Raw genomic sequence first — 21,309 nt, 5'->3', positions numbered from 1 at the left:
TGTTATTATGAAGCTAGGGCACATGCGGAGGACACACACACGCGCGCGCGCAAAAATATACTTGTTTTCAATTACATTTATTGTGCCCACTTACTTTTTCTTTGGCCCACCCACAAATGAGTTTCTGGCTACGCGAATGGTGACATATGACAGACTTCTCTGAGCTCCGCAGCCATTACACTTTTCACCTCGCGCACCCCCTAGCGGCAGCTCACGCACCCCCGGGGGTGTGCGCACCACACTTTGGGAATCCCTGATTACCTTCACTTAACAATTAAGATTTTAAACAAGTTTATTGTAGAAAGTGTCAGTCATAGCTTTGACAAAACAATTTTCTAATACCATAAGTAACAAAGCTATTTCCTTCATTGACTAGTTTAAAGCAGTAAATCAAAAAACAATATTCTAACAAAATCACTTTCTTTCATTTTTTTAATCAATGCATCATGTAAAGTCTACTTTGATTTTTTATTTGGATGTATTAATTAAAATTTCCATTCATGAGAAGGTCTAAGTTTCACATTTGAACAAATTATTAAACCATACCAGCAAACTTTAAAATTTTTATTAGGATTTTCAACATCAAATCGGCAGATATGCTATTGCTAGCTTGACAGTAGCCATGACAACAACAGCATGCAGGCTGCGGTCAAGAGGCTGATCTGGTGAATGACCCCTCCTGATATTTCTGCAAATGTAGAGAAACCAAAATGAGACATTGGCAATGGTTTCATAAATGCATATTCAAAAACGTGCAAATATTCAGTTTTATGTAATAAGTGTAAAGTTACTTACGTATGCCATCCACATAAATATAACTAAGGTCAATGTTGAAGTCAGTGACGTTGGGTGCTGCATAAATCAAAAGTCTTCCAATTTCTGTTATATTGGGCACAAATTTTGTGGCAAATAGAAGGTCGACATCGTTGATGATTGATCCATTGCTGCAAACAGAAACAAACATCATTAGATTTGAACAAATTTGTGATCAAATATCTAACGAGCACAGCACCAAACATTTACCTGAACGAGACCACAGTTAGTGAGCGGAATGTGGGATATGGCTGTTGGTAGTATGGTTCAAGCTGCAAAAACAAATCAACACTGATGTTTACCATTCTTGAAACTTGCATAGGTCTATATGCTGTCAGTTCCATTGGTTTGATTTCAACATCTGTTCTTAATTAAAGCTGTCTGCTAAAAGCAGGCTTATTTTGATCAAATAATTTTTTATTCTAAAATAATTTGCAATCCAGGGCCTTCTTTATCAACTGTTTGTAGAAACTGTCCAATATTCCATCCTACAAATTAAATTTAGAATGTTTGTGTAACAGCAAAAATCCTGATTTATGAAAAATGTGATTGCATACACATTTCTTCACAACTGATTGCTAATTGCGTAACCAGGTGCTCGTGTCCATTCGCAGTCATTTACATGCAGACAATGGCGAGTTGTTCATAGGGGTTGCTAGGGTGCCACCCCACCAATATCACAGGAAGAAGAAGATAGGAATCCCAGAATATATTAAAAAAACATGCTAATTAAACTAAATGATCTATACATCCTAAGTGCTGTGTTTAATTGGCATTTAAGTATAGTTTGAAAATGTTATTTCACACGTTTACCACGACCGAATCGCCTTGTGACATATTCCCTGTTCCTTTCGGGTGCAGTGATCTTTACCATAGATATTTGTTATAACTGGGAGCATGCACGCTGGATCCAACCCTCCAAAACAAAAGAATAGGAGAGTCTCAGTTCAGCTCAGATGGTTCACCCGAAACAGAAAGCTCCCCACAGTTCACCGTTCTTTCTTTTTTATTTTTTAGCTCACCATTCTTAGTTCAGTTTGGAACAACTGCTTACACCTTGTGGACTCTTATTAGAGAGACTGGGAAATTATGAAATGTGGAGTCTGAGATTTGTAAACACTCTCCAGCAGATAAAAACAGCCCTAAACAGTCATGACTCAGCTCAAAGTGACGTTAAAACAATGGATAACATGAATAGAGTTGAATTTATTTTACTATGACATGGATTATTATGACCATAAACCAGCAAAGGTAAGACTGAATTTACTCTTTTGACTTCGTGAAATTAGCTTGACTGCAAAAATGCATCCCACCAAAATACAATATTGACCTGCCACCACTGCATACAGAAACACCCTCAACTAACCATATTTGGTCACACCACATCCTACGTTCATGAGGGAAATCCCTGTGTTCAGCGACAGCAAGATCAAGGCACTGGTTGCCGAAGTTAAAGTTTTTTCAGCTCAAGGTTAACCAACAGGCTAAAAGCAAAAGCTGTAAACACGATTGGGTCAGAGGAGAGGTCCCTGTCACAAAGAAAAAACTGGTCCCAAATAAGGGCAAAGCTCAAGAAGGATCAGATCAGTGCACTCACAGAAGATGCATTCTCACAGGAGTGCACACTCCGCCAAATCCTTCGATAACACAAGATCAGCCATGGTACAGTGTTAAATTCTCTTTGGTTGAAGGTGTAATTTAGAAGTTCCAACACCAGTTGTGCAATAAAGCTGATTTTCCAACAACTTGATTTTCTTATTGGGTAAAAGTAATTGATGAGGAACATGCATGGATGATGGAGACCTTCAGTATTGCAGTTCCCCCGTTCGACCACTAGATGCAGTTTGTACGCATGGTCAGTGGTGTTCTTATACAATGCTCAAAATCATAAAGGGAACAAGGCCTGCCTACCAACCAAGCATAGGAACCAAAAAGTGGTCTGTGGTCACACCCTGCAGAACCACTCCTTTATTGGTTATGTATTGCTAATTGCCAATAATTTCCACCTGTTGTCTGTTGTCTATTTGCACAACAGCAGGTGAAATTGATTGCCAATTAGTGTTGCTTTCTAACTGGACAGTTTTATTTTTATAGAATTGTGTTTGATGTGGAGTTAATGGCAATGTTTATGTGTTTCCTTTTTTCTGAGCAGTGTGTTTAGGAAATTTTCTACACACAAGTACAAAATGGTAAATACCACACTATGCGTAAAATCCATACTATGCACAAAAATATGCACAGATCTGTGTGTAAGTATGGTTGATAAATGAAGGCCCTGAAATGGAAAATCTTAGAATTGAAAGAGGGAGGACTTTCGTTTTTGTCATGGCTATAAACTGTAAAAAATTGGCTGCTCAAAGAAGAAGATAACAGACTTACATTTGCCTTTACTAGTGCAGCTCGCTTTTTAAATGCTGCAGATGATGGATTTCCCAGATCAGTGATAAATGTTTCCCTAGCAGATCTGAAGGTCAGCCGCCTTGTTGTTGTTGGCTCAGCAGTTGTAGTAGTTGTGGTGCTGGTTGTAGAAGTGGTTATTGGTGTAACCTTGGCGGTAGTAGTAGCAGCAGTTGAAATTGTTCTTGGTATAGTTGTTCCAACAATGGTAGCAGGTGATGATGCAGTTGATGCAATGTTTGCAGTAGCGGTAGTGTTTGCATTTGGATTTGTAGCAGTGGTAGATGTCACATTTAGTGTTGCATTTGTAGCAATGGTGGTTGTATCCTTTGCAGTTGGGGTGACAGTTGTTGTGCGAGGTGCATCTGCCAAAAACAATAAGTGAAAATGATTTTTTAAAAAATCTGTTCAATTTAAGAGTTATGCTGGTGAAGGTTCTCAGTCATCCAGGTCATGGCAATCCAAAAGGGATCAAATGAAGGCATCTGGACTTCTCTGGTTTCTCAAAGACGTTTCAAGTTTTTAAGCTGTAGCTGTCTATTGTTGCTTAATGAGAGCCTTTATTTTGACTAGATGCAGGAAGGTGTGACCTAGACTGAAACTGCTTAGGAATGAGATTTTAAGCTGCATTGTATGAACTGGAAAGGTGAAATCTAACCCCCCCCCCCCCCCCCCCCCAAAAAAAAAGTAAAATTTTCAGGTCTGACATAGATATCTGTGTCAAAAGTTTCAGTTTCAGTCTAGGTCACACCTTTCTGCATCTAATCAACACAACAACTCTCTCTCTCTCTCTCTCTCTCTCTCTCTCTCTCTCTCTCTCTCTCTCTCAATAGAGGCTGATGACTCATTAGGGGGTGGAGACGAGGGGGAATCAGAGCAGTTTCTGCTCCTTAAGCAACAACAGACAGCTACAGCTTATAAACTTCACTCTCCTATATTCCAGTTAGAATTGACAAAGCTCCTCAGATGAGAAGCAAAATGTCTTCAAGAAACCAAAGAAGTCCAGTTGCCTTCATTTGAACCCTATTAGATAACTTAAGGATATTTTATCATAAAAAACAAAAAGTTTAACTAATACAAATTGTAGAATGATAATTGATATAATCAAAATAATCCAGATAATTTCCCTTACTATCAAAAGGAAGGCAGTGGATGTCATTAGTCATTCAAGCAAACAAGGCATTTATCGAAAAGGGAATATCTCGTGACTAAAGACAAAGTCAATATTGGTAACAAGTTTATTTTTGCTTTGATTTTAATTGCATATGGACATTAAAAATATTAATTTTACATCAACAAAACAAAAGACAGGTGCAAAAGCAAATTTCAATAAAAAGCAAACAAATTAATAAAGGTCATGTGTTAGTGTTTTAACAAGTATTATTACATACCTATTACTTGGATTGTGGAAGGTTGAAAGGTGACATTGAAGGTGAGGTTGGTATTAGTTGCAGCTTCCAGTAAGGTTTGTTCAACATCTTTAGCTGCTGGGACTAGCTCAGTTTGTACTGTGTTGTTAAACACCAGGCCAACATCCACTTCAGTACCATTCATTCGTATTGTGATTTGTTGAGCTGGTCTGCAACACACCAACAAATAGTAATGCAAAAAGCAACATGCAGAGCTTAGGGCAAAACAAACAAACAAACTGTTTTGGTATAAAGTATACTTGTTATATTATGTTATACTATGTGAAAAAAAAGATTAAGGCTGATGTTAAAATTCTTACTTAAAATCAATGATATAGCAACTGATGAAGAGATGCCCATATTTAGACTTGTAGATGGCTGTAAACTGTGGAACAAAAATGGCAGGATTGTAAGATAAAATGAAACATAAAAAGTAGAATGTTTTCTAATGAATATTTTCTTTGAAATCAATAAACATTTGACAAACCTACTTACAGTTAGTATCACTTTTATTTCAAGAGCATGAAACTGCACGCTGTTCTTATCGCTTAACTCTGGAACATATGGTTCTACCATAGTGGCTGAAGCAATGAAGACCAAAGCAGGGGCTTGTGTTGTAGAGGTCTTAGTTGTCACAGTAGGTGGGGTAGTTTCTGAAGTAACTGTAGTAATTGTAGTAGATACTGAAATTTGTGTGTGGGCTGCAGTGTTGGTGGTAGGTATGGTTATCGAAACTGATGGAACAATTTTGGAGGTCGTATTAGATGTAATTGTTGATGGGGGTGCAGTAGCTTTTGTTAGAGAAATTGCAGTTGTTGACGGAGCTGCTGTAGTGGTTCCTGTGGTTGCTCTTTGAGCTGCAGTTGTCATAGTTAGAACTGCAACGATTGCTTCTGGGGAAGCTGTGGTTGTTGTTTTGACTGTTTGGGCAGTTGTCAGGCCTGTTAATATTGCTGAAACTGCAGCAGTTGTTGGTGAAGCAGTGCTAGTTGGGACATTTAGGGCTGCTAAGGGTGCTGTGGTTGTACTAGGAGTATTGATTATTGTGGGAACAGAAACTGCTATAGTCCCTATTGGGGCTACTGTAGTTGCTTTTGCTGTTTCTGTCTCTGAGGTTCCTGTGGTGGTTGTTGTTGTAGTTCCTGTGGTGAATGCTTGGACTTCTGTAGTTAAGGTTAGGACTTTTGAAGGTGTTGTTGTAGCTGCTGTGTTTATTGTTGTGGCTGTTGGAGATGTGGTTGTTAATGAAGCAGCCGTGTTGGTTGAGGATGATGTTTTCGTGGTTGGATTAGACGTGGTTGTTTTTGGAACAGCTGTCGTGGTAATATTTGCTGTTGTTGGAAATAATGTGCTTGATGTAATGGTTGATGGAGAGGCTGTGGCTGTTGTTTGAGCAACTGTATGTGTTGGGGCTGCTGTATATGTTGTAGTAGGTTGTGTTGATGTAGTTGAAGCTGCTGTGGTTGTTTGTGATGCTGTTGCAGTGGTTGGATTAGCAGTGGTTGTTGCTGGCGGAGATGTTATTGTTGTTGGGGCTGCTGTAGTTATTTTTTCTGTTTCTGAGAATCTTGTGGTTACTGTTGTTGGTGCAGCAAAGTCTGTACTTGTTGTTGTAATCTTCAAGGTTACTGTTTGGGCTGCTGTTGTTGCAGATGGAGCACTTGTGGTTGAGTTTGTAGTTGCTGTGGTCAATGCTGGAGCTATTAAAGTGGATGTTGGAGCAGCTGTGGTTGTTGTTGTAGCTGCTGTAGTTGTTGGGGCAGCTGTGGTTGATTTAGGAGAGGCTGTGGTTATTTTTTGAGCTGCTGTGATTATTGCGAAAGCAGTGATTGTTGATGGAACAGATGTGGTTGTAGTTGGGGCAACTAATGTGGCTGATGTTGTTGGGGTAGCTGTGGTGTTTGGAGCAGCTGTGGTTGTCGTTGGCACTTTAGTGGTTGTTGTTATGGCAGCTGTTTTTGTTGTTGGCGAAGCTGTGGTTGTTGTTGGTGCTGCTATGGTTGTTGTCTGGGCTTTAGTGGTTGCTGTTATGGCAGCTGTGGTTGTTGTTGGTGCAGCTGTGGTTGTTGTTGAAGCAACTGTGGTTGTTGTTGGTGCAGCTGTGGTCGTTGTTGTATCAGCTGTGGTTGTTGTTGGAGCAGCTGTGGTTAATGTTGGTGCAGCTGTGGTTGTTGTTGGTGCAGCTGTGGTTGTAGCTGGGGCGGCTGTGGTTGTAGTTGAATCAGCTGTGGTTGTTGGTGCAGTTGTGGTTGATGTTGGTGCAGCTGTGGTTGTTGTTGGTGCAGCTGTGGTTGTTGTCTGTGCTTTAGTGGTTGTTGTTATGGCAGCTGTGGTTGTTGTTGGTGCAGCTGTGGTTGTTGTTGAAGCAACTGTGGTTGTTGTTGGTGCAGCTGTGGTCGTTGTTGTATCAGCTGTGGTTGTTGTTGGAGCAGCTGTGGTTAATGTTGGTGCAGCTGTGGTTGTTGTTGGTGCAGCTGTGGTTGTAGCTGGGGCAGCCGTGGTTGTAGTTGAAGCAGCTGTGGTTGTTGGTGCAGTTGTGGTTGATGTTGGAGCAGCTGTGGTTGTTGTTGGTGCAGCTGTGGTTGTTGTTGGTGCTGCTGTGGTAGTTGTTAATGCAGGTATGGTTGTTATTGGTGCAGCTGTGGTTGTTGTTGAAGCAGCTGTGGTTGTTGTTGGGGCAGCTGTAGTTGTTGTTGGGAAAGCTGTTGTTGTTGTTGATGCAGCTGTGGTTGTTGTTGGTGCAGCTGTGGTCGATGTTGGTGCAGCTGTTGTTGTTGTTGGTGCAGCTATGGTTGTTGTTGTTGGTGCAGCTGTGGTTGTTGTTGGTGCAGCTGTGGTTGTTGATGAAGCAGCTGTGGTTGATGTTGGAGCGGCTGTGGTTGTTGGCGCAGCTGTGGTTGTTGTTGGGGCAGCTGTGGTTGTTGTTGATGCAGCTGTGGTTGTTGTTGGTGCAGCTGTGGTTGTTGTTGGGGCAGCTGTGGTTGTTGTTGGTGCAGCTGTGGTTGTTGTTGGAGCAGCTGTGGTTGTTGTTGGTGCAGCTGTGGTTATTGTTGGTGCAGCTGTGGTTGATGTTGGAGCAGCTGTGGTTGTTGTTGGTGCAGCTGTGGTTGTTGTTGGTGCAGCTGTGGTTGTGGTTGATGCAGCTATGGTTGTTGTTGGAGCAGCTGTGGGTGTTGTTGGTGCAGCTGTGGTTGTTGTTGGTGCAGCTGTGGTTGTAGCTGGGGCAGCTGTGGTTGTAGTTGAAGCAGCTGTGGTTGTTGGTGCAGTTGTGGTTGATGTTCGAGAGGCTGTGGTTGTAGTTGGGGCAGCTGTGGTTGTTGTTGAAGCAGCTGTGGTTGTTGTTGGTGCAGCTGTGGTTGTTGTTGAAGCAGCTGTGGTTGTTGTTGGTGCAGCTGTGGTTGTTGTTGGAGCAGCTGTGGTTGTTGTTGGAGCAGCTGTGGTTGTTGTTGGTGCAGCTGTGGTTGTTGTTGGTGCAGCTGTGGTTGTTGTTGGTGCAGCTGTGGTTGTTGTTGTTGGAGCAACTGTGGTTGTTGTTGGAGCAACTGTGGTTGTTGTTGGAGCAGCTGTGGTTGTTGTTGGTGCAGCTGTGGTTGTTGTTGGTGCAGCTGTGGTTGTTGTTGGTGCAGCTGTGGTTGTTGTTGGAGCAGCTGTGGTTGTTGTTGGTGCAGTTGTGGTTGTTGTTGGTGCAGCTGTGGTTGTTGTTGGGGCAGCTGTGGTTGTTGTTGGTGCAGTAGTGGTTGGTGCATCTGTAGTTGCTGTTGGGGCAGCTGTGGTTGTTGTTGGGGCAGCTGTGGTTGTTTTTGGTGCAGCTGTGGTTTTTGTTGGTTCAGCTGTGGTTGTTGTTGGAGCAGCTGTGGTTGTTGTTGGTGCAGCTGTGTTTGTTGTTGCTGCCGCTGTGGTTGATGTGGGTTCAGCTGTGGTTGTTGTTGGTGCAGCTATGGTTGTTGTTGTTGGTACAGCTGTGGTTGTTGTTGGTGCAGCAGTGGTTGTTGTTGGTGCAGCTGTGGTTGTTGTTGGAGCAGCTGTGGTTGTTGTTGGAGCAGCTGTGGTTGTTGTTGGTGCAGCTGTGGTTGTTGTTGGTGCAGCTGTGGTTGTAGCTGGGGCAGCTGTGGTTGTAGTTAACGCAGCTGTGGTTGTTGGTGCAGTTGTGGTTGATGTTGGAGCAGCTGTGGTTGTAGCCTTGGCAGCTGTGGTTGTTGGTGCAGCTGTGGTTGTTGTTGGTGCAGCTGTGGTTGTTGTTGAAGCAGCTGTGGTTGTTGTTGGTGCAGCTGTGGTTGTTGTTGGAGCAGCTGTGGTTGTTGTTGGAGCAGCTGTGGTTGTTGTTGGTGCAGCTGTGGTTGTTCTTGGAGCAGCTGTGGTTGTAGCTGGGGCAGCTGTGGTTGTAGTTGAAGCAGCTGTGGTTGTTGGTGCAGTTGTGGTTGATGTTGGAGCAGCTGTGGTTGTAGCTGGGGCAGCTGTGGTTGTTGTTGAAGCAGCTGTGGTTGTTGTTGGTGCAGCTGTGGTTGTTGAAGCAGCTGTGGTTGTTGTCATGGCAGCTGTGGTTGTTGTTGAAGCAGCTGTGGTTGTTGTTGAAGCAGCTGTGGTTGTTGTTATGGCAGCTGTAGTTGTTGTTGGTGCAGCTGTGGTTGTTGTTGGAGCAGCTGTGGTTGTTGTTGGAGCAGCTGTGGTTGTTGTTGGAGCAGCTGTGGTTGTTGTTGGTGCAGCTGTGGTTGTTGGTGCAGTTGTGGTTGATGTTGGAGCAGCTGTGGTTGTTGTTGGTGCAGCTGTGGTTGTTGTTGGTGCTGCTGTGGTTGTTGTTAAAGCAGCTGTGGTTGTTGTTGGTGCAGCTGTGGTTGTTGTTGGTGCAGCTGTGGTTGTTGTTGGTGCAGCTGTGGTTGTTGTTGAAGCAGCTGTGGTTGTTGTTGGGGCAGCTGTTGTTGTTGTTGGTGCAGCTGTGGTTGTTGTTGGTGCAGCTGTGGTTGTTGTTGGCGCAGCTGTGGTTGATGTTGGAGCGGCTGTGGTTGTTGGCGCAGCTGTGGTTGTTGTTGGGGCAGCTGTGGTTGTTGTTGGTGCAGTTGTGGTTGTTGTTGGTGCAGCTGTGGTTGTTGTTGGGGCAGCTGTGGTTGTTGTTTGTGTAAATGTGGTTGTTGTTGGAGCAGCTGTGGTTGTTGTTGGTGCAGCTGTGGTTGTTGTTGAAGCAGCTGTGGTTGTTGTTGGTGCAGCTGTGGTTGTTGTTGGAGCAGCTGTGGTTGTTGTTGGAGCAGCTGTGGTTGTTGTTGGTGCAGCTGTGGTTGTTTTTGGAGCAGCTGTGGTTGTTGTTGGTGCAGCTGTGGTTGTAGTTGGTGCAGCTGTGGTTGTTGTTGGGGCAGCTGTGGTTGTTGTTGGGGCAGTTGTGGTTGTTGTTGGTGCAATTTTGGTTGTTGTTGGTGCAGCTGTGGTTGTTGTTGGAGCAGCTGTGGTTGTTGTTGGTGCAGCTGTGGTTGATGTTGGTGCAGCTGTGGTTGATGTTGGTGCAGCTATGGTTGTTGTTGTTGTTGGTGCAGCTGTGGTTGTTGTTGGTGCAGCTGTGGTTGTTGTTGGAGCAGCTGTGGTTGTTGTTGGAGCAGCTGTGGTTGTTGTTGTTGCAGCTGTGGTTGTTGTTGGTGCAGCTGTGGTTTTTGTTGGTGCAGCTGTGGTTGTTGTTGGTGCAGCTGTGGTTGTTGTTGGTGCAGCTGTGGTTGTAGCTGGGGCAGCTGTGGTTGTAGTTAACGCAGCTGTGGTTGTTGGTGCAGTTGTGGTTGATGTTGGAGCAGCTGTGGTTGTAGCCTTGGCAGCTGTGGTTGTTGGTGCAGCTGTGGTTGTTGTTGGTGCAGCTGTGGTTGTTGTTGAAGCAGCTGTGGTTGTTGTTGGTGCAGCTGTGGTTGTTGTTGGAGCAGCTGTGGTTGTTGTTGGAGCAGCTGTGGTTGTTGTTGGTGCAGCTGTGGTTGTTCTTGGAGCAGCTGTGGTTGTAGCTGGGGCAGCTGTGGTTGTAGTTGAAGCAGCTGTGGTTGTTGGTGCAGTTGTGGTTGATGTTGGAGCAGCTGTGGTTGTAGCTGGGGCAGCTGTGGTTGTTGTTGAAGCAGCTGTGGTTGTTGTTGGTGCAGCTGTGGTTGTTGAAGCAGCTGTGGTTGTTGTCATGGCAGCTGTGGTTGTTGTTGAAGCAGCTGTGGTTGTTGTTGAAGCAGCTGTGGTTGTTGTTATGGCAGCTGTAGTTGTTGTTGGTGCAGCTGTGGTTGTTGTTGGAGCAGCTGTGGTTGTTGTTGGAGCAGCTGTGGTTGTTGTTGGAGCAGCTGTGGTTGTTGTTGGTGCAGCTGTGGTTGTTGGTGCAGTTGTGGTTGATGTTGGAGCAGCTGTGGTTGTTGTTGGTGCAGCTGTGGTTGTTGTTGGTGCTGCTGTGGTTGTTGTTAAAGCAGCTGTGGTTGTTGTTGGTGCAGCTGTGGTTGTTGTTGGTGCAGCTGTGGTTGTTGTTGGTGCAGCTGTGGTTGTTGTTGAAGCAGCTGTGGTTGTTGTTGGGGCAGCTGTTGTTGTTGTTGGTGCAGCTGTGGTTGTTGTTGGTGCAGCTGTGGTTGTTGTTGGCGCAGCTGTGGTTGATGTTGGAGCGGCTGTGGTTGTTGGCGCAGCTGTGGTTGTTGTTGGGGCAGCTGTGGTTGTTGTTGGTGCAGTTGTGGTTGTTGTTGGTGCAGCTGTGGTTGTTGTTGGGGCAGCTGTGGTTGTTGTTTGTGTAAATGTGGTTGTTGTTGGAGCAGCTGTGGTTGTTGTTGGTGCAGCTGTGGTTGTTGTTGAAGCAGCTGTGGTTGTTGTTGGTGCAGCTGTGGTTGTTGTTGGAGCAGCTGTGGTTGTTGTTGGAGCAGCTGTGGTTGTTGTTGGTGCAGCTGTGGTTGTTTTTGGAGCAGCTGTGGTTGTTGTTGGTGCAGCTGTGGTTGTAGTTGGTGCAGCTGTGGTTGTTGTTGGGGCAGCTGTGGTTGTTGTTGGGGCAGTTGTGGTTGTTGTTGGTGCAATTTTGGTTGTTGTTGGTGCAGCTGTGGTTGTTGTTGGAGCAGCTGTGGTTGTTGTTGGTGCAGCTGTGGTTGATGTTGGTGCAGCTGTGGTTGATGTTGGTGCAGCTATGGTTGTTGTTGTTGTTGGTGCAGCTGTGGTTGTTGTTGGTGCAGCTGTGGTTGTTGTTGGAGCAGCTGTGGTTGTTGTTGGAGCAGCTGTGGTTGTTGTTGTTGCAGCTGTGGTTGTTGTTGGTGCAGCTGTGGTTTTTGTTGGTGCAGCTGTGGTTGTTGTTGGTGCAGCTGTGGTTGTTGTTGGTGCAGCTGTGGTTGTTGTTGAAGCAGCTGTGGTTGTAGCTGGGGCAGCTGTGGTTGTTGTTGGTGCAGCTGTGGTTGTAGCTGGGGCAGTTGTGGTTGTAGTTGAAGCAGCTGTGGTTGTTGTTGGAGCAGCTGTGGTTGTTGTTGTTGCAGCTGTGGTTGTTGTTGGTGCAGCTGTGGTTTTTGTTGGTGCAGCTGTGGTTGTTGTTGGTGCAGCTGTGGTTGTTGTTGGTGCAGCTGTGGTTGTTGTTGAAGCAGCTGTGGTTGTAGCTGGGGCAGCTGTGGTTGTTGTTGGTGCAGCTGTGGTTGTAGCTGGGGCAGTTGTGGTTGTAGTTGAAGCAGCTGTGGTTGTTGGTGCAGTTGTGGTTGATGTTGGAGCAGCTGTGGTTGTTGTTGGTGCAGCTGTGGTTGTTGGTGCAGTTGTGGTTGATGTTGGAGCAGCTGTGGTTGTTGTTGGTGCAGCTGTGGTTGTTGTTGGTGCAGCTGTTGTTGATGTTGGTGCAGCTGTGGTTGTTGTTGGTGCAGCTATGGTTGTTGTTGTTGGTACAGCTGTGGTTGTTGTTGGTGCAGCTGTGGTTGATGTTGGAGCAGCTGTGGTTGTTGTTGGTGCAGCTGTGGTTGTTGTTGGTGCAGCTGTGGTTGATGTTGGTGCAGCTGTGGTTGTTGTTGGTGCAGCCGTGGTTGTTGTTGGGGCAGCTGTGGTTGTTCTTGGTGCAGCTGTGGTTGTAGTTGGTGCAGCTGTGGTTGTTGTTGGGGCAGCTGTGGTTGTTGTTGGGGCAGTTGTGGTTGTTGTTGGTGCAATTTTGGTTGTTGTTGGTGCAGCTGTGGTTGTTGTTGGAGCAGCTGTGGTTGTTGTTGGTGCAGCTGTGGTTGATGTTGGTGCAGCTGTGGTTGATGTTGGTGCAGCTATGGTTGTTGTTGTTGTTGGTGCAGCTGTGGTTGTTGTTGGTGCAGCTGTGGTTGATGTTGGTGCAGCTGTGGTTGATGTTGGTGCAGCTATGGTTGTTGTTGTTGTTGGTGCAGCTGTGGTTGTTGTTGGTGCAGCTGTGGTTGTTGTTGGTGCAATTTTGGTTGTTGTTGGTGCAGCTGTGGTTGTTGTTGGAGCAGCTGTGGTTGTTGTTGTTGCAGCTGTGGTTGTTGTTGGTGCAGCTGTGGTTTTTGTTGGTGCAGCTGTGGTTGTTGTTGGTGCAGCTGTGGTTGTTGTTGGTGCAGCTGTGGTTGTTGTTGAAGCAGCTGTGGTTGTAGCTGGGGCAGCTGTGGTTGTTGTTGGTGCAGCTGTGGTTGTAGCTGGGGCAGTTGTGGTTGTAGTTGAAGCAGCTGTGGTTGTTGGTGCAGTTGTGGTTGATGTTGGAGCAGCTGTGGTTGTTGTTGGTGCAGCTGTGGTTGTTGTTGGTGCAGCTGTTGTTGATGTTGGTGCAGCTGTGGTTGTTGTTGGTGCAGCTATGGTTGTTGTTGTTGGTACAGCTGTGGTTGTAGCTGGGGCAGCTGTGGTTGTTGTTGAAGCAGCTGTGGTTGTTGTTGGAGCAGCTGTGGTTGTTGTTGGGGCAGCTGTGGTTGTTGTTGGTGCAGCTGTGGTTGTAGTTGGTGCAGCTGTGGTTGTTGTTGGGGCAGCTGTGGTTGTTGTTGGGGCAGTTGTGGTTGTTGTTGGTGCAATTTTGGTTGTTGTTGGTGCAGCTGTGGTTGTTGTTGGAGCAGCTGTGGTTGTTGTTGGTGCAGCTGTGGTTGTTGTTGGTGCAGCTGTGGTTGATGTTGGTGCAGCTGTGGTTGTTGTTGGTGCAGCTATGGTTGTTGTTGTTGTTGTTGTTGGTATAGCTGTGGTTGTTGTTGGTGCAGCTGTGGTTGTTGTTGGTGCAGCTGTGGTTGTTGTTGGAGCAGCTGTGGTTGTTGTTGGAGCAGCTGAGGTTGTTGTTGGAGCAGCTGTGGTTGTTGTTGGTGCAGCTGTGGTTGTTGTTGGTGCAGCTGTGGTTGTTGTTGAAGCAGCTGTGGTTGTTGTTGGTGCAGCTGTGGTTGTTGTTGGAGCAGCTGTGGTTGTTGTTGGAGCAGCTGTGGTTGTTGTTGGTGCAGCTGTGGTTGTTGTTTGTGCAGCTGTGGTTGTAGCTGGGGCAGCTGTGGTTGTAGTTGAAGCAGCTGTGGTTGTTGATGCAGTTGTGGTTGATGTTGGAGCAGCTGTGGTTGTAGCTGGGGCAGCTGTGGTTGTTGTTGGTGCGGCTGTGGTTGTAGCTGGGGCAGCTGTGGTTGTAGTTGAAGCAGCTGTGGTTGTTGGTGCAGCTGTGGTTGTTGTTGGTGCAGCTGTGGTTGTTGTTGAAGCAGCTGTGGTTGATGTTGGAGCGGCTGTGGTTGTTGGCGCAGCTGTGGTTGTTGTTGGGGCAGCTGTGGTTGTTGTTGGTGCAGCTGTGGTTGTTGTTGGTGCAGCTGTGGTTGTTGTTGGTGCAGCTGTGGTTGTTGTTGGTGCAGCTGTGGTTGATGTTGGTGCAGCTGTGGTTGTTGTTGGTGCAGCTATCTTTGTTGTTGTTGGTACAGCTGTGGTTTTTGTTGGTGCAGCTGTGGTTGTTGTTGGTACAGCTGTGGTTGTTGTTGGAGCAGCTGTGGTTGTTGTTGGTGCAGCTGTGGTTGTGGTTGGTGCAGCTGTGGTTGTGGTTGGTGCAGCTGTGGTTGTTGTTGGTGCAGCTGTGGTTGTAGCTGGGGCAGCTGTGGTTGTAGTTGAAGCAGCTGTGGTTGTTGGTGCAGTTGTGGTTGCTGTTGGTGCAGCTGTGGCTGTTGTTGGTGCAGCTGTGGTTGTTGTTGAAGCAGCTGTGGTTTTTGTTGGTGCAGCTGTGGTTGTTGTTGGAGCAGCTGTGGTTGTGGTTGGAGCAGCTGTGGTTGTTGTTGGTGCAGCTGTGGTTGTTGTTGGTGCAGCTGTGGTTGTAGCTGGGGCAGCTGTGGTTGTAGTTGAAGCAGCTGTGGTTGTTGGTGCAGTTGTGGTTGATGTTGGAGCAGCTGTGGTTGTAGCTGGGGCAGCTTTGGTTGTTGTTGGTGCAGCTGTGGTTGTTGTTGGTGCAGCCGTGGTTGTTGTTGGGGCAGCTGTGGTTGTTGTTGGTGCAGCTGTGGTTGATGTTGGTGCAGCTGTGGTTGTTGTTGGTGCAGCTATGGTTGTTGTTGTTGGTATAGCTGTGGTTGTTGTTGGTGCAGCTGTGGTTGTTGTTGGTGCAGCTGTGGTTGTTGTTGGAGCAGCTGTGGTTGTTGTTGGAGCAGCTGTGTTTGTTGTTGGTGCAGCTGTGGTTGTTGTTGGTGCAGCTGTGGTTGTTGTTGGTGCAGCTGTGGTTGTAGTTGAAGCAGCTGTGGTTGTTGGTGCAGTTGTGGTTGATGTTGGAGCAGCTGTGGTTGTAGCTGGGGCAGCTGTGGTTGTTGTTGGTGCAGCTGTGGTTGTAGCTGGGGCAGCTTTGGTTGTAGTTGAAGCAGCTGTGGTTGTTGGTGCAGCTGTGGTTGTTGGTGCAGCTGTGGTTGTTGTTGGTGCAGCTGTGGTTGTTGTTGAAGCAGCTGTGGTTGATGTTGGAGCGGCTGTGGTTGCTGGCGCAGCTGTGGTTGTTGTTGGGGCAGCTGTGGTTGTTGTTGGTGCAGCTGTGGTTGTTGTTGGGGCAGCTGTGGTTGTTGTTGGTGCAGCTGTGGTTGTTGTTGGAGCAGCTGTGGTTGTTGTTGGTGCAGCTGTGGTTGTTGTTGGTGCAGCTGTGGTTGATGTTGGTGCAGCTGTGGTTGTAGCTGGGGCAGCTGTGGTTGTAGTTGAAGCAGCTGTGTTTGTTGGTGCAGTTGTGGTTGTTGTTGGTGCAGCTGTGGTTGTTGTTGGTGCAGCTGTGGTTGTTGTTGAAGCAGCTGTGGTTTTTGTTGGTGCAGCTGTGGTTGTTGTTGGAGCAGCTGTGGTTGTTGTTGGAGCAGCTGTGGTTGTTGTTGGTGCAGCTTTGGTTGTTGTTGGTGCAGCTGTGGTTGTAGCTGGGGCAGCTGTGGTTGTAGTTGAAGCAGCTGTGGTTGTTGGTGCAGTTGTGGTTGATGTTGGAGCAGCTGTGGTTGTAGCTGGGGCAGCTGTGGTTGTTGTTGGTGCAGCTGTGGTTGTTGTTGGAGCAGCTGTGGTTGTTGTTGGTGCAGCCGTGGTTGTTGTTGGGGCAGCTGTGGTTGTTGTTGGTGCAGCTGTGGTTGATGTTGGTGCAGCTGTGGTGGTTGTTGGTGCAGCTATGGTTGTTGTTGTTGTTAGTATAGCTGTGGTTGCTGTTGGTGCAGCTGTGGTTGTTGTTGGTGCAGCTGTGGTTGTAGTTGAAGCAGCTGTGGTTGTTGGTGCAGTTGTGGTTGATGTTGGAGCAGCTGTGGTTGTAGCTGGGGCAGCTGTGGTTGTTGTTGGTGCGGCTGTGGTTGTAGCTGGGGCAGCTTTGGTTGTAGTTGAAGCAGCTGTGGTTGTTGGTGCAGCTGTGGTTGTTGTTGGTGCAGCTGTGGTTGTAGTTGAAGCAGCTGTGGTTGTTGGTGCAGCTGTGGTTGTTGTTGAAGCAGCTGTGGTTGATGTTGGAGCGGCTGTGGTTGTTGGTGCAGTTGTGGTTGATGTTGGAGCAGCTGTGGTTGTAGCTGGGGCAGCTGTGGTTGTTGTTGGTGCGGCTGTGGTTGTAGCTGGGGCAGCTTTGGTTGTAGTTGAAGCAGCTGTGGTTGTTGGTGCAGTTGTGGTTGCTGTTGGTGCAGCTGTGGCTGTTGTTGGTGCAGCTGTGGTTGTTGTTGAAGCAGCTGTGGTTTTTGTTGGTGCAGCTGTGGTTGTTGTTGGAGCAGCTGTGGTTGTGGTTGGAGCAGCTGTGGTTGTTGTTGGTGCAGCTGTGGTTGTTGTTGGTGCAGCTGTGGTTGTAGCTGGGGCAGCTGTGGTTGTAGTTGAAGCAGCTGTGGTTGTTGGTGCAGTTGTGGTTGATGTTGGAGCAGCTGTGGTTGTAGCTGGGGCAGCTTTGGTTGTTGTTGGTGCAGCTGTGGTTGTTGTTGGTGCAGCCGTGGTTGTTGTTGGGGCAGCTGTGGTTGTTGTTGGTGCAGCTGTGGTTGATGTTGGTGCAGCTGTGGTTGTTGTTGGTGCAGCTATGGTTGTTGTTGTTGGTATAGCTGTGGTTGTTGTTGGTGCAGCTGTGGTTGTTGTTGGTGCAGCTGTGGTTGTTGTTGGAGCAGCTGTGGTTGTTGTTGGAGCAGCTGTGTTTGTTGTTGGTGCAGCTGTGGTTGTTGTTGGTGCAGCTGTGGTTGTTGTTGGTGCAGCTGTGGTTGTAGTTGAAGCAGCTGTGGTTGTTGGTGCAGTTGTGGTTGATGTTGGAGCAGCTGTGGTTGTAGCTGGGGCAGCTGTGGTTGTTGTTGGTGCAGCTGTGGTTGTAGCTGGGGCAGCTTTGGTTGTAGTTGAAGCAGCTGTGGTTGTTGGTGCAGCTGTGGTTGTTGGTGCAGCTGTGGTTGTTGTTGGTGCAGCTGTGGTTGTTGTTGAAGCAGCTGTGGTTGATGTTGGAGCGGCTGTGGTTGCTGGCGCAGCTGTGGTTGTTGTTGGGGCAGCTGTGGTTGTTGTTGGTGCAGCTGTGGTTGTTGTTGGGGCAGCTGTGGTTGTTGTTGGTGCAGCTGTGGTTGTTGTTGGAGCAGCTGTGGTTGTTGTTGGTGCAGCTGTGGTTGTTGTTGGTGCAGCTGTGGTTGATGTTGGTGCAGCTGTGGTTGTAGCTGGGGCAGCTGTGGTTGTAGTTGAAGCAGCTGTGTTTGTTGGTGCAGTTGTGGTTGTTGTTGGTGCAGCTGTGGTTGTTGTTGGTGCAGCTGTGGTTGTTGTTGAAGCAGCTGTGGTTTTTGTTGGTGCAGCTGTGGTTGTTGTTGGAGCAGCTGTGGTTGTTGTTGGAGCAGCTGTGGTTGTTGTTGGTGCAGCTTTGGTTGTTGTTGGTGCAGCTGTGGTTGTAGCTGGGGCAGCTGTGGTTGTAGTTGAAGCAGCTGTGGTTGTTGGTGCAGCTGTGGTTGATGTTGGAGCAGCTGTGGTTGTAGCTGGGGCAGCTGTGGTTGTTGTTGGTGCAGCTGTGGTTGTTGTTGGAGCAGCTGTGGTTGTTGTTGGTGCAGCCGTGGTTGTTGTTGGGGCAGCTGTGGTTGTTGTTGGTGCAGCTGTGGTTGATGTTGGTGCAGCTGTGGTGGTTGTTGGTGCAGCTATGGTTGTTGTTGTTGTTAGTATAGCTGTGGTTGCTGTTGGTGCAGCTGTGGTTGTTGTTGGTGCAGCTGTGGTTGTAGTTGAAGCAGCTGTGGTTGTTGGTGCAGTTGTGGTTGATGTTGGAGCAGCTGTGGTTGTAGCTGGGGCAGCTGTGGTTGTTGTTGGTGCGGCTGTGGTTGTAGCTGGGGCAGCTTTGGTTGTAGTTGAAGCAGCTGTGGTTGTTGGTGCAGCTGTGGTTGTTGTTGGTGCAGCTGTGGTTGTAGTTGAAGCAGCTGTGGTTGTTGGTGCAGCTGTGGTTGTTGTTGAAGCAGCTGTGGTTGATGTTGGAGCGGCTGTGGTTGTTGGTGCAGTTGTGGTTGATGTTGGAGCAGCTGTGGTTGTAGCTGGGGCAGCTGTGGTTGTTGTTGGTGCGGCTGTGGTTGTAGCTGGGGCAGCTTTGGTTGTAGTTGAAGCAGCTGTGGTTGTTGGTGCAGCTGTGGTTGTTGTTGGTGCAGCTGTGGTTGTAGTTGAAGCAGCTGTGGTTGTTGGTGCAGCTGTGGTGGTTGTTGGTGCAGCTGTGGTTGTTGTTGGTGCAGCTGTGGTTTTTGTTGGTGCAGCTGTGGTTGTTGTTGGAGCAGCTGTGGTTGTTGTTGGAGCAGCTGTGGTTGTTGTTGGTGCAGCTGTGGTTGTTGTTGGTGCAGCTGTGGTTGTAGCTGGGGCAGCTGTGGTTGTAGTTAAAGCAGCTGTGGTTGTTGGTGCAGTTGTGGTTGATGTTGGAGTAGCTGTGGTTGTAGCTGGGGCAGCTGTGGTTGTTGTTGAAGCAGCTGTGGTTGATGTTTGAGCGGCTGTGGTTGCTGGCGCAGCTGTGGTTGTTGTTGGGGCAGCTGTGGTTGTTGTTGGTGCAGCTGTGGTTGTTGTTGGTGCAGCTGTGGTTGTTGTTGGGGCAGCTGTGGTTGTTGTTGGTGCAGCTGTGGTTGTTGTTGGAGCAGCTGTGGTTGTTTTTGGTGCAGCTGTGGTTGTTGTTGGTGCAGCTGTGGTTGATGTTGGTGCAGCTGTGGTTGTAGCTGGGGCAGCTGTGGTTGTAGTTGAAGCAGCTGTGTTTGTTGGTGCAGTTGTGGTTGTTGTTGGTGTAGCTGTGGTTGTTGTTGGTGCAGCTGTGGTGGTTGTTGAAGTAGCTGTGGTTTTTGTTGGTGCAGCTGTGGTTGTTGTTGGAGCAGCTGTGGTTGTTGTTGGAGCAGCTGTGGTTGTTGTTGGTGCAGCTGTGGTTGTTGTTGGTGCAGCTGTGGTTGTAGCTGGGGCAGCTGTGGTTGTAGTTGAAGCAGCTGTGGTTGTTGGTGCAGTTGTGGTTGATGTTGGAGCAGCTGTGGTTGTATTTGGGGCAGCTGTGGTTGTTGTTGGTGCGGCTGTGGTTGTAGCTGGGGCAGCTTTGGTTGTAGTTGAAGCAGCTGTGGTTGTTGGTGCAGCTGTGGTTGTTGTTGGTGCAGCTGTGGTTGTAGTTGAAGCAGCTGTGGTTGTTGGTGCAGCTGTGGTTGTTGTTGGAGCAGCTGTGGTTGTTGTTGGTGCAGCCGTGGTTGTTGTTGGGGCAGCTGTGGTTGTTGTATGTGCAGCTGTGGTTGATGTTGCTGCAGCTGTGGTTGTTGTTGGTGCAGCTATGGTTGTTGTTGTTGTTAGTATAGCTGTGGTTGCTGTTGGTGCAGCTGTGGTTGTTGTTGGTGCAGCTGTGGTTGTTTTTGGAGCAGCTGTGGTTGTTGTTGGAACAGCTGTGGTTGTTGTTGGTGCAGCTGTGGTTGTTGTTGGTGCAGCTGTGGTTGTTGTTGATGCAGCTGTGGTTGTAGTTGAAGCAGCTGTGGTTGTTGGTGCAGTTGTGGTTGATGTTGGAGCAGCTGTGGTTGTATTTGGGGCAGCTGTGGTTGTTGTTGGTGCGGCTGTGGTTGTAGCTGGGGCAGCTTTGGTTGTAGTTGAAGCAGCTGTGGTTGTTGGTGCAGCTGTGGTTGTTGTTGGTGCAGCTGTGGTTGTAGTTGAAGCAGCTGTAGTTGTTGGTGCAGCTGTGGTTGTTGTTGAAGCAGCTGTGGTTGATGTTGGAGCGGCTGTGGTTGTTGGCACAGCTGTGGTTGTTGTTGGGAGAGCTGTGGTTGTTGTTGGTGCAGCTGTGGTTGTTGTTGGGGCAGCTGTGGTTGTTGTTGGTGCAGCTGTGGTTGTTGTTGGAGCAGCTGTGGTTGTTGTTGGTGCAGCTGTGGTTGTTGTTGGTGCAGCTGTGGTTGATGTTGGTGCAGCTGTGGTTGTTGTTGGTGCAGCTGTGGTTGTTGTTGGAGCAGCTGTGGTTGTTGTTGGTGCAGCTGTGGTTGTTGTTGGTGCAGCTGTGGTTGTAGCTGGGGCAGCTGTGGTTGTAGTTGAAGCAGCTGTGATTGTTGGTGCAGCTGTGGTTGTTGTTGGTGCAGCTGTGGTTTTTGTTGGTGCAGCTGTGGTTGTTGTTGGAGCAGCTGTGGTTGTTGTTGGAGCAGCTGTGGTTGTTGTTGGTGCAGCTGTGGTTGTTGTTGGTGCAGCTGTGCTTGTAGCTGGGGCAGCTGTGGTTGTAGTTGAAGCAGCTGTGGTTGTTGGTGCAGTTGTGGTTGATGTTGGAGCAGCTGTGGTTGTAGCTGGGGCAGCTGTGGTTGTTCTTGGTGCAGCTGTGGTTGTGGTTGGTGCAGCTGTGGTTGTAGCGGGGGCAGCTGTGGTTGTAGTTGAAGCAGCTGTGGTTGTTGGTGCAGTTGTGGTTGTGTTTGGTGCAGCTGTGGTTGTTGTTGGTGCAGCTGTGGTTATTGTTGAAGCAGCTGTGGTTTTTGTTGGTGGAGCTGTGGTTGTTGTTGGAGCAGCTGTGGTTGTTGTTGGTGCAGCTGTGGTTGTTGTTGTTGCAGCTGTGGTTGTAGCTGGGGCAGCTGTGGTTGTAGTTGAAGCAGCTGTGGTTGTTGGTGCAGATGTGGTTGATGTTGGAGCAGCTGTGGTTGTAGCTGGGGCAGCTGTGGTTGTTGTTGGTGCAGCTGTGGTTGTTGTTGGAGCAGCTGTGGTTGTTGTTGGTGCAGCCGTGGTTGTTGTTGGGGCAGCTGTGGTTGTTGTTGGTGCAGCTGTGGTTGATGTTGGTGCAGCTGTGGTTGTTGTTGGTGCAGCTATGTTTGTTGTTGTTGTTGGTATAGCTGTGGTTGTTGTTGGTGCAGCTGTGGTTGTTGATGGAGCAGCTGTCGTTGTTTTTGGAGCAGCTGTGGTTGTTGTTGGTGCAGCTGTGGTTGTTGATGGTGCA

The 21,309-nt window shown here is 48.0% G+C and overlaps 1 protein-coding gene across 1 annotated transcript; it reads right to left on the bottom strand.

Moving 5' to 3' along the window:
• Window positions 1-549: 549 nt before the first annotated feature.
• On the bottom strand, window positions 550-19,454 carry LOC107374237 (mucin-2; the record flags this gene model as incomplete). Its single annotated transcript, XM_070542085.1, has 9 exons — window positions 550-688; window positions 796-944; window positions 1,024-1,085; window positions 3,193-3,575; window positions 4,602-4,789; window positions 4,940-5,004; window positions 5,115-8,009; window positions 9,867-13,985; window positions 19,395-19,454. Coding segments are annotated over 9 exons (8,004 nt in total), but the record flags the coding sequence as incomplete, so codon positions are not given.
• Between the last annotated feature and the right edge of the window lie 1,855 nt (window positions 19,455-21,309).

The sequence above is a fragment of the Nothobranchius furzeri genome, chromosome 2 (assembly GCF_043380555.1).
Source record: "Nothobranchius furzeri strain GRZ-AD chromosome 2, NfurGRZ-RIMD1, whole genome shotgun sequence".
Taxonomy (NCBI): Eukaryota; Metazoa; Chordata; class Actinopteri; order Cyprinodontiformes; family Nothobranchiidae; genus Nothobranchius; species Nothobranchius furzeri.
This window is presented reverse-complemented; position numbering and strand designations above follow the sequence as displayed.